The 16,155-nt window shown below is 37.5% G+C and overlaps 1 protein-coding gene across 19 annotated transcripts in view; it reads left to right on the top strand.

The window, feature by feature from the left end:
* DMD (dystrophin) overlaps window positions 1-16,155 on the top strand; it is a 2,667,987-nt gene that overhangs the window by 1,904,529 nt on the left and 747,303 nt on the right. For all 19 annotated transcript variants that reach the window (XM_086387503.1, XM_086387509.1, XM_086387510.1 and 16 more), the window contains one exon: window positions 11,426-11,527. In XM_086387503.1, the coding sequence (XP_086243629.1) occupies window positions 11,426-11,527 (102 nt within the window). The remainder of the gene's footprint in view (window positions 1-11,425; window positions 11,528-16,155) is intronic.

Here is a 16,155-nt window from a genome sequence, read left to right as displayed (position 1 = left end):
AAACGACTTTATTCCATCATATGTTGTTTCTCTTCTTTTCAGAAACCTTCACGTTTGCTTTGTTTTCTATACATGCTTAAGGAAAAGCTATTTAGAAGAGAAATCTCAGATATTTTGTTGTGGCTTTTTTAATACTAGTTTAATTCAGCTACTCATTTGATTCCTTGAGTTTATGAGTTGTTGAAGACATTAAAAAGAGTTGTTTTAGATAATGACTATGATTTTGGTACAACATTTAACAGTAAAAAACAAAGCACCTTTAATTTTATTTGAAGTGTGTGTCAATTACGGTGTCAGATTGAATTCCTCTTTTCTTTGCTTTCAATGAAAATTCCCCTAACTGCTGTTTTATATTTTAAAAAGAAACTTCTACTCTTTTTGATAATACTTGATTTTAAAATAAATGATCTCTGTCAAGACTTCAAGAAACTTGTCCATTTACCACATGGATGATAACTTAGGATTGTGCTATATTGGTTGAAAATAATGCAAATACCACTGGCCAAGGTGAATGTACAAAGCAAGAAAAAGAGGATTCAGAGACCTGGAAAAATTACTTTGTTATACATGTGTCTCTATTCCAAAGATTTTTAAAAATCTGTTAAAATCTGTCTTCCTTAACCACTTTGGGTTATTTAAAGCAGTGTTTTTAGGGATAATTCAGCTGGAAGGGAAAAATTCAACTATGGTTAGAGTTCATCAGAACCATGTTCAAGTGTAGTTTAAGAGTCATAGTGTACATAGTAGTACATCTGAAAAAATATGTAAATGGATAGAGTTGCAAACAACATTCCACAAAGAAAAAGGAAAGGTATTCATATGAAATCCTAGTATTTCATGTACACTGGAAATATAGACCATGAGTAGTTAGACAGTCTTTCATTTGTTCATTCACGTATTCATTAATTCAGTTGTTCTCAATCAGGGGTGATTTATTCTCCAGGGGAATTTGTCAATATCTGAAAATACTTTTGGTTGGCACATCCAAAAGAGAGGAGGAAGTGCTACTGGCACCTTATAAATAGTGACTAGGGGTGCTGCAAAACCTCTCACAATACATAATCCCCTACAGCAAACAGTTACCCAGACCGAAATGTTAGTAGTGCTGAGGTTGAGAAACCCTGATTTAAACTAAAATTGCATATAAATCAAAACTATTTTATTCTGGTTCTAAACCCTGTGATTTATCAAACAAAATCTAATTGTCTATCTGTATCATATTTAAATTCAAGTAACCTATAGTATAGTGAATAAGTGTGCAGGACATGCATCAGACAGACCAGGGTTCAAATCTCACATCCACCGTTTGCTTGTGCCTTAGGCAAGTTTCTTAACCTCCCTTTTAAAATCTGAACCATGTCTGCTGAAAGGCTCTACAATGGAGATTGAATGAGATTAATTAAAATGATTAATGTTAAGTGCATGGCAGAATGTTGGTACTTAGTGAGGGTGAAAGTGTTAATCGCTCAGTCATGTCCAACTCTTCGGGACCCCATGGACTGTAACCCATCAGGCTTCTCTGTCCCTGGAATTCTCCAGGCAAGAATATTGCAGTGAGTTGTCGGTCCCTTCTGCAGGAGATCTTCCCAACTCAGGGATCGAACTCTGGTCTCCTGCATTGCAGGCAGATTCTTTACTGTCTGAGCCACCAGGCAAGCCCTGATACTTAGTAAGTTTTCAATAAATTGTAACAGTATTGCCTTTGCATAGACTAAATCATTTGATCCTGCCCTACGATGAATATCCTGGTCATATACCATATCTAATTGTTTCTAAGACACTATTGATTAGAATATGAATGATTATTTTATCTATCACGAAGAAGAAAGTGCTGTCAATTAGACTATGACATACCATCATTTATAGTCTCTCAATTCAGAGCAGCACATTTGTGCAAATAAAATGTGGATCTTAGAAAAGGTTTTTGCCAAGCCCATCAGCAAGCCTTATACGCAACTGAACAAGGCTGCCATTGACCATAGGCAGAGAAGCATAGCTTCCCAGGATGGTGTGATCAGGCATCTCCCTTCAGCCCCTCCAGGCCAGAATACTGGAGTGGGTAGCCATTCCCTTCTCCAGGGGATCTTCCCAACCCAGGGATCAAACCCAGGTCTCCTGCATTGCAGATGGATTCTTTACCAGCTGAGCCACCAAGGAAGCCCCAAAGTCTCATGCAGAGGGGAAAAAGTTGTTTTTAACCCTTTAGCCACAGTATCCGTCACTTTCATCCATTTTATAATTAAAGATGCTGAAATTAGAGAATTTAAATAACTTGCCCCATCTCCAAAATTGATAAGCCTAGAAGCCACAGGTTCTTATTCCTGAGTCTGATTACTTCCAAGAACACTATAATACATCAAAGCAGGAGTCAGCCCACCATAGTCCAAGGGCCAAATTCAGTCCACCATGTGTTTTAGTAAATCAGTTGTTATTGAAACACAACCACCATGCTCATTTGTTTATGTATTGTCTCTAGCTACTTTTACATGACAGTGATAGAATCCAAGTTTGGACAAGGCCTAAAATGTTTGTTTGTTGAGCCCTCTCTAAAGTATAACTATAAATTGTTTGACATGTCTATGAGTCAATATAAGGAGATAAAAGACAAAATGTTGCTTGTGTTTTATCTTTATAAATAACAGCCCATATAACTTTTCTGTGTACCTGAAGGTTTTGAGAGTCACTGATGCCAATCCTAACCTTTCCTTTGGATCAGAGACTGGCTAACTTTGTCTTCAAAAGGCCAGATAGCAAAGGTTTTAGAATATGTTTTAGGATTTATGGGCCATTTGGTCTTTATTGCAATTAACTCATGCCAGGACTGGCATTTAGATAACCAGTCAAGAGCCCACATTCTTCTCCACTAAGGACCTAGGAACATAGTAAAACCTGGGGAGCAGCAGTTTCAGTGAGTGTCCTTTGTTGCTACTGAATTAGATCAGAGATTTAGTCCTCATTTAAGAACTGTATCTATAAAGATTTTTAGAGTAAGTGCATCAGGTTTCTACAAACAAGTATTTGCCTCCAAGCAATGTACATTTAACGAACCCACTTGGGAGCCTGCTTATAACTACTATCTATTTTCTGTCTTCCTTCAGTCTAATCTTAACACAGCAACCAGAATGATCTATTAAAAAATAAGTTTAAAAAAAAAATCAGGTCACATAACTCCTCTGCTGAAAACCCTCCTATGCTTCCTATTCTCACTCAACCCAAGTCCTCATATCATTGACCGGCAGGACCTACCCTCCCCCATCTCTCTGGCTTGCTTCCTGATACTCTCCCCTTGCTCAGTAGACTTTTCTCACCCTGGCTTCCCTATACTTGTATTGATCATGTCATGCACACTCCTGCCCCAGGGCCTTTGCACTTGCTTTTTCCTCTGCATGTATTGCCCTTCCCTGAAATACCACATGATTCATTCCCCTACTTCCTCCTAATCTTTATTCAAATGTCACCTTCTCAATGAGGGCTTTTCCCCTGGACACACTTTCTCAAATATCCACCTCCCATGTTCCCTTGGAAAAGGCAATGGCACCCCCACTCCAGTACTTTTGCCTGGAAATCCCATGGACGGAGGAGCCTGGTAGGCTGCAGTCCATGGGGTTGCTAAGAGTCAGACACGACTGAGCAACTTCACTTTCACTTTTCACTTTCATGCATTGGAGAAGGAAATGGCAACCCACTCCAGTGTTCTTGCCTAGAGAATCCTAGGGACGGGGAGCCTGGTGGGCTGCCCTCTATGGGGTTGCACAGACTCAGACATGACTGAAGCGACTTAGCAGCAGCAGCAGCAGCAGCATGTTCCCTTAGCCCACACATACATCTCCTATCCCCACTTGAGACTTTATTTTTTCTCTTTAACACTTTTCATTCTTTGATGTGCCATAATTTATATTTTGGGCTTCCCTGATAGCTCAATTGGCAAAGAATCTGCCTGCAATGCAGGAGACCCCAGTTCGATTCCTGGGTCAGGAAGATCCACTGGAGAAGGGATAGGCTACCCATTCCAGTATTCTTGGGCTTCCCTTGTGGCTCAGCTGGTAAAGAATCTGCCTGTAATGCAGGAGATCTGGGTTTGATCCCTGGGTTGGGAAGATCCCCTGGAGAAGGGAAAGGCTACCCACCCTAGTATTCTGGCCTGGAGAATTCCATGGACTATGGAGTCAGACATGACTGAACAACTTTCACTTTCAATTTATTTATATATTTTATTGTCCATGGTCCCCATTAGAATGTGAAGTTCACAAGAACAGAAAATGTTTCTGTTTTATTCACTGCTATATATCCAGTATCAAAACAGAATTTAGAACATAATAGATGCTCTTATATTCAGTATATATTTACTGAATGAATTAACTAAGATGCTGGGGAGAGTTGCGTAAGATTTCACTTGCCAAAGGCATTCTACTGCCTAAAGGACTTTGAAATCCCATCATTATGAATGGAGGGCTTCTAAGAGTAGCTTCTGGTTATCAGTCTCATTATTTGATGGTCGTACCTTTGTGTACTCTTTGGTTGGCCTTGAATAGCCTATGTCCCTTAATAGATTCTCTCTTCTTGGCTTCCTAACACTTGCCACTTTAAAAAATCAATACAGCATTATATTTTGTATATTTGGACAGATTATTTTTGAAATCCATAAATCTCTAAATCAGAAGAAAGCCTCCCTTTGGTGGGCTGCCCTTAATTAGCTCAGAATGGAGAGAGAGAAACTGTCATTCTTTGTCAATCAGCTTGGCACGTACTTGACAGGCTGCCGTTACAGTGAAGGAGAACTGTGTTGCTGTGGTCTAGCAATCCTAATTGTAGATAAATAAAAGAACAGTCACCCAGCATGAAGGGAAAGAGAAAGAAACTCAACGGCACAATGTTATGTTTTTCCATCCATCAGCCTTCATTTGTCAGACTCTGCCTGACAATCTAGGCCAGAGAAGTCAGGCTCTAACACAATATTGATTCCATTTTATTTTTCGTTTCTTGCCACCCTTTTTAGCAAACAGTTTGTATGTGGAATGAGAGACGGTGCAGTCAATATACGTGACTAGGGAACATTTATTTTAAAGGCTTACTTTGTTTTTTTTTTCTTCCCATAAAACTGTATGTTTGTTTCACTATAATATTGTAATTGTCAGCTCTTGCTGCAGTAACAAATGACCCCCCAATTCCAGTGACTTATAACAATAGACATTGATTAACCATTCATGTGTCTGCAGATCAGTGGCAGCTTTACTCCACACTATGGGTCAAGACGAGATTTTCTCATCCTAGATTGTGGATCTGCTCCAAATGTCTTCTCATCCAGAACCCAGGCTGAAAGAGCAGCTCCTTTATGATACATTATTATCTCATGGTAAAAGACAGGAACTGGAGGTACTAACAAATCCTGAATTGCCTTTAAAGACCCAGCTCAAAGCTGTCATGCAGTCATGTCTGCCCACAGTCTATTAATCTAAATGAGGCACATGGTGAAGTCCAAAGTCAATGGGGAAGAGAGCATATTCACCCACAGGGCAGACATTTTCACACAGTCAGTGAATAATAATGAACTAATAAGCCAATCATAATTTTCACAAACATCTTAGAATTGATTCCAAAATCATTTTTTTTATATCTCAACATCTCTGAAATTGAAGTATTTGCCACAAAAGTGCCTCCAAAGTTAATTTTTTTAAACTTAGCAATTCATGACATAATAGTCATTCTTCTATCCATGATATCTTAGACTTGATAGAAAAACCATTGATTGTGGTGGTTGACAAAACAGTCAAATGGCAGGAAATACTCTTTATAAATAAGGAAATTAAATGAAGAGGTACTTAGGTTTGCTAAAGAATATAGTTGTCATCTTTATATATTTTCTCTGTTTTCAGTAGCAGCATATGTATCTTATTCAGACAGCTTGTTTGAGTGGAAAACTGTACATTAGATGGATGTTAGATCTGTCTACCTATTCAGAGATTCATATATATTCATTTTTAGAATATCAATTAGAAATCAAAGTGTAATTCCCCTGTTTAAAAACCTTTTTGTGGTTTCTCCACTAAGGTCTTGAGGATGATATAAAAACTCCTTCTTTCCTTTGGTCCTTGCTTCTGCTCCTGCATCATTTCCTCCCATTTCCCCACATGGGATCTCCATGCTGCCTCTGTTTCCAGTCTTTGCATATACCAGATTCTCTCTTGACTACTTTTCCATCATCCATTCCTTCGTCAACCAGGCACTTGAGCTGTCTGTGTTCCAAGTTTTTGCTCAAACCTTTCTTCTCCAATAAGGCCTGCCCCTACTCTCTTTTTGTCCCTCAAACACAGACCTGATCAGTTGCTCCTCCATGCCCCATTGTACACTGAACATTGCTAGTCATTTCACCTGTTGCAGTCCAAGTTTAATACATGATTGGCTGTATCCTTCTGCCACGTATCATTCCCAGTTCCTAGCCAAGACTTTGAAATATAGTAAATATTAAATAAATGTTTGGGAAATGCACAAATGAATGTTGGAACATATGTGAAAAGGCTGTTGATATCCTTTTTACTTTGTGAAAATGGTAAAGAATCTGCCTGCTATGTAGGAGACACAGGAGATGCGGGTTCAATCCCCTGGAGAAGAAAATGACAACCCACTCCAGTGTTCTTGCCTGGAGAATCCCATGGACAAAGGAGCCTGGCAGGCTACAGTCCATGGGGTCACAAAGAGTTAGACACGACTGAAGTGACTTAGCATGCACACATACACATATATATATGTGTGTGTATATATATAGATAGATACACTCTAAGGTTAACAATAAGTAAAATGATAGAAATATAAAGAAATTCAAAATAACTAAGGAAAACAAGGCAAAATATGTCTCTCTTATATTATCCTTAGCGGCACCAAACTTCTAGTTTAAAAAGAAATGTGTGCATACTATCAGTTTAATATTGAATTAGAAAAATAATAGTCAATGAATAAATTCTTTAAAAAATATGAGTGTACATTAATTCGCATATGAGTTGCTACTTTCATCCCCAAAGGTGCTGTTCAGTCTTTTTTAATCACTAACCATTGCTTCACTGCTTGTCAGGACCAACACTACCAGCAGTATAAGTAATGCTGTCTAAAAAGAAATAAAACGGAAGGTGCTTAGAGTTACTCCATTTTGAATACCTATCAAGGCAGGATTTTTTAAAAATACAGTACAATATTTTCCTAGTGAGTATTAATGGTTCTTCCTATTACCTATTCAATAAAAATTACATACTTAAAATTATGCATAAGATTGTAGTGAAATGTCAGTACAATGATTTAAAAAAAAAAAAAAAAAAAAAACAACTCTAGTTATATCATAAGGGTCTTAACTCCTGGTGCACAATCTTATATTACAGAGGATATATTAAAAATAAGGCAGAGAAAAAACTTAAATGGAAATGTTCTGTTATTAGAAGTGAGTTTTTTTGGTTGAAATCCCACGAAGACATTCTTGTCTGAATTTTCTTTGAAGTTTAACACTTTCTACTTAGAAAAAAGTGGCCACTATAATTAGCCATGTTTCCATTTTAGTGGTGAACTTCTTCACCTTATCTTAAATCATATAAAAATGTGAGGTCATTGGGGAGATAAAAGATTTACTCAAACCAATTCTCTGACCTGGATATCATCAGTTTGACACTCACAAACCCACAAAGAGACATTCTTGGAATTTTTTAAAGGCTATGTAAGAATTTATTTTTTGTGGGAAAAGATAGGATTTTCTCTCATTTACCCATTGGAATGATACTATAGAATGCACTGGAGATAAAGAGGAGAAAAAAAATAACATTATAGTAAGAAGCATGACTGCCAGTTTTAGCATATGCATGTGTGTTCACACATACACACACACAGAGACACACACACACATGCTCTACTCAACAAAGTAGGCTGAAGTGGAGGTTTAGTGACACACACTTTCTGGTAATATCATCTCTGCCATTTGCAAGCTATATGGCCTTGGAAAATTGACCTAATCTCTCTTGGTTTCATCATCTGCAAAATCAGATAATACCCTTTTTGTAGGAGTGTAAGTACGAGGACAGATGTACAAAAAATAAAGTGTTTGACACGTGGTAAAGTGAAAGTGTTAGTCGCTCAATTGTGTCCCACTCTTTGCAACCCTGTGGACTGTAGCCCGCCACACTCCTCAGTCCATGGAATTCTCCAGGCAAGAATACTGGAGTGGGTGGCCATTCCCTTTTCCAAGGGATCTTCTTGACACAGGAATCAAACCTGGGTCTCCTGCATTGCAGACATTCTTTGCTATCTGAGCAATCAGGAAGGCCCAGACACATGGTAATGTTTCAGAAACTCTGTTTTGTTAATATTATTATATCACTTGATGGGAATCACTTAATATCACTGTAGCAGTTTGTTGATATTTTCAGCACAGTTAATGATTTCAGCAGCTTTTTCTTATCTTTGCATAGTCATGTGATTTGGCTGGTATTTGTTTGTTTGCTTTAAAATTTTTCCATGTCAAATCTTAATTGCATGAAGGGATATCAATTTTTAAAAATTTTTTCACATATACTTCCATTTTTTTCAGCTTGATCATCAGCTTCTCATAGTGTATTATTTTGCATGAGCTTAAGAAAACTATACTAAGGGACATATGAAAGGAATTTAATCAGATTTACTACAGTTGATCCTTCAAGCAATAATATTTGACCCTCAATAATAAATTCACATTGCAAATAAATGTAGTAAGGTAAATTGTAGAGAGTTATCTTCAAAATGGCCTTTCTAAAGTGATTTATCAAAGGCATGTATAATCAGATAACTAGTTCTCAAAAAAAAATCATAAAGGGGAAGTACTCACAAAGAATTAAGAGCTGAATATTATTTCTCTTACCCATTGCTCTATTTCTGTTGGACCAAGTGTTAATCTCATCCAGGTACTTAAACTCTCCATTTTTTCATTAAAGGATGAAGAGATGGCAATAGTGTTGTTGGAAGGACATGGTACTAGGAAATATTTCTATAAATGGAAATGATGTGGACTTTCCTGGTGATCCAGTGGTTAAGGAGGGCTTCCCAGGTGGCTCAGTGGTAAAACATCTGCCTGCCAAGCAGGAGACAGAGGAGATGAGGGTTCAATCCCTGGGTCAGGAAGATCCCCTGGAGGAGGAAATGGCAACCCACTCCAGTATTCTTGCCTGGAGAATCCCATGGACAAAGGAGCCTCGTGGCCTACTGTCCATGGGGTTGAAGAGAGTTGGACATGACTTAGTGACTAAACCACCATTACCACCAGTAGTTAAGACTCTGTGCTTCCAGTACAAGGAACTGGAGTTCTAGCCCTGATCAGGGAAGATACTGCTTGCGTGTGGTGTGGCCAAAAATTAAAAAAAAAAAAATTTAATGGAAATGATGTGACTTTGCAATGCTCATTCATCAGAGAACTAAATCTAGGGTGAATTCAGTGGCCTGTAGAGGGAATATTTTACTTTCTTTAAGTGTAAAACATAGACTTTTCACATGGCATCCCGTAGCCCATCTAATAAGCACCTCCTTAGAACTTGGAGCTCTAAGTAATATCTGGACTGCCTTCATGTCAGCCTTGCTACTCTTTCTGTTCATTTGCCAGTGAAGATTTTATGAATTAAAATGTGTGTGTTTATTTCCTGAGGGAATTCCTTGTCATAGCAAATGCAGTCTTTTAGCCCTGCTTGTTTACCAGTGCCTCCTAAAGAGTGGCATCAATTATTTGTGATCTTTGGAATTATTTATTTTCAATTGAAGACTGAGTGCAGGGAGAGCTTTCCCTGTGGTCCAGTGGTTAAGACTCCAGGTTTCCACAGCAGAGGTCACCCGTTCAATGGTTCAACCCCTGGTTGGAAAAATCTGTGTGCCGCTCAGGGCAGCAGGGAGAGGAACCTGTTAGTACTAATCATTTGCTGCATCCATGAAACAGTAGTAAAATTGTTGACTATTTGTGCTCATTGTCTGAAGGTATATAATTTGGACTGGGTGCCCTTGTAAATCATTCCAAGGGAAGAAGGAAAGATCCAACCCTCACCAAGTACACTCTGATTTTAAACTTGTTACAATTTTGCTGTTTAAAAAAAATCACATTTAGAACTTTTTATCATAGAGAATGAGTTAATACTTAAAATTTTAGGTTTGTTTCTTCCATAATTATTGTCCCTAAAGGACGTGTGGGTGTGTGTCTGTGTGTTGCACGCATACCCATGTAACACATAGAGTTAATGTTGTGGACTCTTTTAACCAAGTGGCTACCTCCCACTGCTATTTATTATAAGAACTGAAGAAATAATCCTTCTCAGGAGCATGTGATGAGCACCCACAAGTTATAAGAAACCCTACTGTGCCATATAAGATTGTAGTAATTTTGGTTCAGAGGACACCCTGCTTGGATGAGCTGAGAGAGAGCAGGGACAAACGCAGTGGAGAAAGGAAACAGTGGCATGAAGACACGTACACACCGCAGTGGGGGGAGGCTTCAGGGTAGGAGAGGGAGGAAGAGGATGCAGGTTAATCAGGAATTGCTATCTGGGGAAGATTGCCCAGGCCCTGACTGACGCCTGACATTGATTAATCGATACTCCATCCTACTGTTTAACAAGTGTTCCATCCAAAAAGTCTTCTGTAATATTTAACTTCACTTCCTTCAGCTTCAATTTATGCACATTTCTTTGGTCCTCTCTTCAGGAGAGCTAGAGAGCAGCCAGTGGCAAAGAGTTTTATATTCATGTATCTAAAGAGGGTGTTTTGGGTTTTTTTTTTTTTTTCCTTTTGTTATGTAATGTTTTGTTTGGTCCTGTTTTTTGGTCATATGATCAGGCTGCAGTCCTCCCCAGACTAAGGAAAGCAGATTTTTAAGGATAACTGAATCATTCCTCAAAAGGTCTATTTAATTTGACTGCTTAATAATTAATCAGTCTTGATCCTGTGCTTTAAGTGTTTACTCTTTGGAAAGAAAGTTAGTCATTTTGACAGTGATGTGGAAAGATTTGTTTGGTTTCTAAATATCTCGAAACAAAATTTGGGATTCAGAGCCAAAATAAGAAGTGTGTGTAGTAAAATGGACATTATGGTTACTGAGATTATTGGAGTTAACTATCATATTTATCCATATTGACCACATGCATAGATCATACTTCTTATAACTGCATTTTACCTTTTCTGAAAAATAGCAAATATCTTCTGTTTCTACATAATAGTATTATGATAATTCAAGTAAATTGGAGGTAATTTTTTTAAACTTTCGTATGTGATGCAAAGACCTCTATTTCTTTTCTCTGCACTGAAAACTACTTTGTGCCCCTCTGTACTGCACAGAAATTGATCTGCAATACATGTGGAGTCTCCAAGGGTATATTTAAATTTAGTAATTTTATTGCTAACTGTGAAGTTAATCTGCACTGTATGTGCTCTTTTTCCCCAGGAAACTGAAGTAGCAGTTCAAGCTAAACAGCCGGATGTGGAAGGGATTTTGTCTAAAGGGCAGAATTTGTACAAGGAAAAACCAGCCACTGAGCCAGTGAAGGTAATGAAGCAACCTATAGCAACATCCATTACCTCATAATGGGTTATGCTTCCCCTATTTATAATCGATGAAATAACTTGTAAAGAAATATTGGCCATCCTGCAATAGCAGAGGCAGAGCTGTCTTTTTGATCAACATATCCTATTTATATGTTGTGATCTTAAGGCTATTAACGAGTCATTGCATTAAAGGACTTATTTCTGTCCTGGTGTGCTGCCATCAATACAAAAAGTAGTCCCACCTTCAAGGTAGATTAAATTCTTTGAGGCTTTATTGCGTTGCTTGCCAGGCTTGATGCTTTTCATAGTGTTTGGCTTCATTCAGATCAAGCTACTGCATCATACTGTCTGTCTCCAGCCGCTGTAAAGAATCACAATATGGTCCATGACCTTTCTTTTCTCTATTGCTCTTTCTTATGAAAGAGGAAAATCAGCATTTGGGCATCAATACTTTATTGGGTCAAGAATTTTTAGTGAAATGTCATGTAATTGCTTCTCTCTTTGATTAAAAAAAAAAAAAAAAGCTGGCCTGAGAGAAAGGTTTCTACTTCTTTCCTTTCCTCATGTGCATTTTGAAGTCTGGGACACATTTATTCACAGGCTATTACATGAGGAGAGAAATGGAAAACCAGTTCCGTTCTCAAAAAATAGATAATCAATGGTTTTCATTTGCAAATGAGAGTCCAAGTGATAAATAGAAGTTAGGTATAGGTTACCTTATTTTCTGTACCTGACCAAAATTATAATGGCCCCCATTATGATGAAGGTTCCCGAGAGCCTGTAATGGTGGCTGTTTATTGATCAGTCCTGGCTTCTCTAGCTAATGTTGCAGGCTGAGATTTAGTGAGCCTCACCCTCATGCTTAAAACTGCTCTAAAACGGTGCAGGTCAATAACCTCATTATACAGAACGAGCTTGTCCTTGCAAATAACATTACCATGACTTACACTCTGTCTCCAAGGTCACTGCTTATGCTTGGCCCAAGCTTCATTTCTAGAAAATTGTTGGTTTTCCTTACAGTTTACAAGAGGGTTTTTCTTAGGTAAATTTAAAGGTTTGGGCTAAATGTAATATCCAAACAGCAGGTGCTGAAAGGCCCAGATTTTGCAGTAGATATCCATAGACATTTATACAGAAATATATTGTCCCCACTCCTAACATCCTCCCAAAGTAATTTGCATCCAGTCCAGGCCTGGAATGATCATTTTCATAAAGTAACAACATGTATAGTTTTTAGATTGGAGAGCTAGAAAAGGTCCTGAAAGTAGCAAGTTTCAGGGTTTCTTTTGATGCACTAGAGAAAGCCAGTCCCAAGCAGCTACCTTTCTTGATTAACAGAGTGACTTTCATAGCAAGCAATGAGATGGACAAATGGACCATTTTGTAGATCTGTTCTACCTACTCAAAGAGTTTATGCAGGGTTTGACATAATTGCTACAGATCACAAATATGCCTTACAGTTGGCTTTTGCTTTTGAGCCTATGCAAAAAAAGAGGCAGAGCCTTCATTGAAAGTCAATGAGAAAATGTGTATTCATTGTATGTACACCATCCAAACCTTGAGCCTAATCGGTCATATCCTCAAAATCTGGGCCACTATGAGTTCAGAACTGGGATCTGCCACCTCTTGGGGTCTCTAATTTCTACTGCAGCATTAGTGACAGAAGAGGGGGATTACCTTCCTGAAATAAGAGAGCAGGCAGGGTGGTAACTTCCTTGTCTTTCACATCCCTGGAAACCGTTGTGTAGAGTCAGCCCTTGTCTTTCTTTTCTTTTCCCTTCCTTCACCATGTCCTTTCAAATCAGTTCATGGCAGAGAAGCACAGCTTAAATGAAAACTCATCCCCGCTCTGCCATTTACCCCTCAAGTTGGGAGAGGAATCACCATATCAGGTTCCTAGTGGCCAAAGGGCAAAATTGATTCAGGAGATCAGGAGTGAGGAGAAATGGAATATTCATGTGCAGCTTTTGATAAGGACCATGCATGACCTTGGAAATTCTTGAAGATTAGCTGGGGCATCTGGTAGCCTGAAACACTAGAGGCTCAGAAACTACCTCATCATTAAGGAAAAAAGCACTCTGAAAGCTGACAAATGTTGGAAGAGGAAAAGGGAAAGAAGCTAGGATATAGAGCGGTTTCCTCCTGTGTAATAACAAAATATTAAAGGATGCTATCTAAAAGCTGACAAAAAAGAAAAATGAAGACAAAAAATCACAAACAAACAAACAAAAAAACTACCTCATCCTTCAAAACCTGGAACCTAGCAATACAAGGTACCAAGCGAGGGGAACTGTTTAAATCTCTGCATGGATCAAAAACTTATTTTTAAAGATTAGGGATGATTTTTCTAAAGGGTAAGCCACTGCTCTGATAGTACATAAATCAACCGTGCATTTAACTTTGACTTCATACATCAAAATTTTTAAATTTTACTATTCCTGATGCCTTTCCTCCTTAACTTTCAGGTTTCTCACCCTTTTTTTTTTTTTTTTTATTGTTCTACAGATATGTTTATTTCTACAATTTATTTTTGCATTTTCTAATTATCTTCTTCACTGCATTTTTTTGTGATTTCTTTTTTTTTTTTTATTCTTCCAATTTTATTTTATTTTTAAACTTTACATAATTGTATTAGTTTTGCCAAATATCAAAATGAATCCGCCACAGGTATACATGTGTTCCCCATCCCGAACCCTCCTCCCTCCTCCCTCCCCATACCATCCCTCTGGGCCGTCCCAGTGCACCAGCCCCAAGCAATAGAAGGAGAAAGGGTACAAGTAGCCTGCAATACATTTTCATGACAAAAGTTTGGTTTTTGTTTTGGGGAGGAGGTACATTTGGAAAATATAACAATTCTTTGGAAAATATAACAATTCTAAAGAAGATGGTGATAGTCTTTCAAAGGAAAATGAAAATCCCTCATGGTGTGTATATAGGATCCAGTATTTAAATGGATAATTAGTATGTCCACCACTTTCAGACATTCTAATTAAGGACACAGCAGAGAATGGTTCTGTTTCTTAGAAAATTGGCTGTCTATTGGCACCTCCACATTCCACATCAGACAAGCTGTCTGCTTACCTCCTACGCTAACCTCCCAAGCTGAGTCCTCTTAAAGAGCTTGGCTCATCCCTGTTCAGTTTTTTGGGGTTTTTTTTTTACCCTTCATTTCATCAACTTCTCTAGGGTTTCCTTAATTTTCAAAGATGGTAAAATTTTAGTTTATTTTTCTGTCATCCATAACTGATCAATTTCTTATTTTCTTTGAGAACTTCCTCTTAAAGATCAAACATACATTAGGAGACAGTTCTACTAATGACATAAATGTAGCACTAGATCTGTGATGCAAATTTACTGGGAAAATCTTAAGATAATTGAAGAAGTAAGCATCTTTGTTTTGCTTTCTATCTCTTCTGTCTCTCTCTCCCCTACACACACACACACACACACGCTTTTATTTCATTTGATTTGTACCTTGTTCCTTTCTCTTAACTTCAGAAGCTGTTGAAGATTGCTTGGATAAGTTCAGTAAATTGTTGAATACTTTGCTTAAGCTATACTTTTGGTAATAATACTTTATGGTAATGCTGTTGGGGGAATCATTTTAATACGTTCCATTTTCACAGAGTAATGAGCAGGTTCCTCAGTAGCCCCGAATTTAGCAGTTAAAAAGCAACAAAGACAACTGCCCTCAGTAGCAACAATATTTACTACAAAAAAGAAAAGCCATTTGTTATTTGACTTAAAAATTGTTTAGTTCTTTAGAACTTAAGCATTTGGATGGCATTCTCTTATATTTTCACTTTCTTTAACTTTAATTTTGGAACACCACTCTTCCTGTTAAAATTTTTTAAATGTGTGTATATATTTTGAAATACTTTTATCACCTTCCATTATTAGAACTGAGAACATTAATGAAATTTAAAATGTCTTAGTTACTTGGTGAAGTGATAAGATCACACCAGCTGGTTTGCTTTGCTAACTTTTTAAATTATCCAGAAAAATCTTAACATGAATCTAATAATATGTTGTATTACCGCTTTTGAATTTTTTTTTTTAATGTTAAGAGAAAAAATGAGGTGTTAGGAACTTTCTATATTTGGCCAAAGGGTTCCACCCCAACCTTTAACACAAAAATAATTGCTATAAACAAATGGTCAAGAGGGCAATTACCATCTTCCAGGCATCATTTCCTCCGATATAAGCTGCAGAATGACAGCATCATTAGTCATTTTCAATTATAGTCAGTCACAACCAAGGATGTTTCATTTTCCCAGCTGTTTTGTTGTTAATTAACTAGATTAAGCTGTTTTTTTCCCCCTCCTGAGTTTGTTCTACTGCCAACATCAACATTTGAAATTTTGAAAAACTCTTTGGGTTTATTTATTTATTTATTTTTTTGCCTGATAATTCAAAATATATCACTCACAACAGATGTGCATCCAAAAATGTATATACAATATAGAATGTCAAGTGGTGTCTTGTTGGTGAAAATGTTTCCCAATTACATATTATATTATAACAGTAATTGGATCTTTATAAATCATCTATCAGGCTATCTCATTTACATGGTGTAACTTTTTTTTTTTTTTTTTGGTAACATCAGAATCAATAGCAAGATAACAGATA

This window comes from Bos grunniens, chromosome X (genome assembly GCF_055505025.1).
Source record: "Bos grunniens cultivar Pamir isolate PY7600 chromosome X, Bosgru_T2T1.0, whole genome shotgun sequence".
In the NCBI taxonomy this organism is placed as follows: Eukaryota; Metazoa; Chordata; class Mammalia; order Artiodactyla; family Bovidae; genus Bos; species Bos grunniens.
This window is presented reverse-complemented; position numbering and strand designations above follow the sequence as displayed.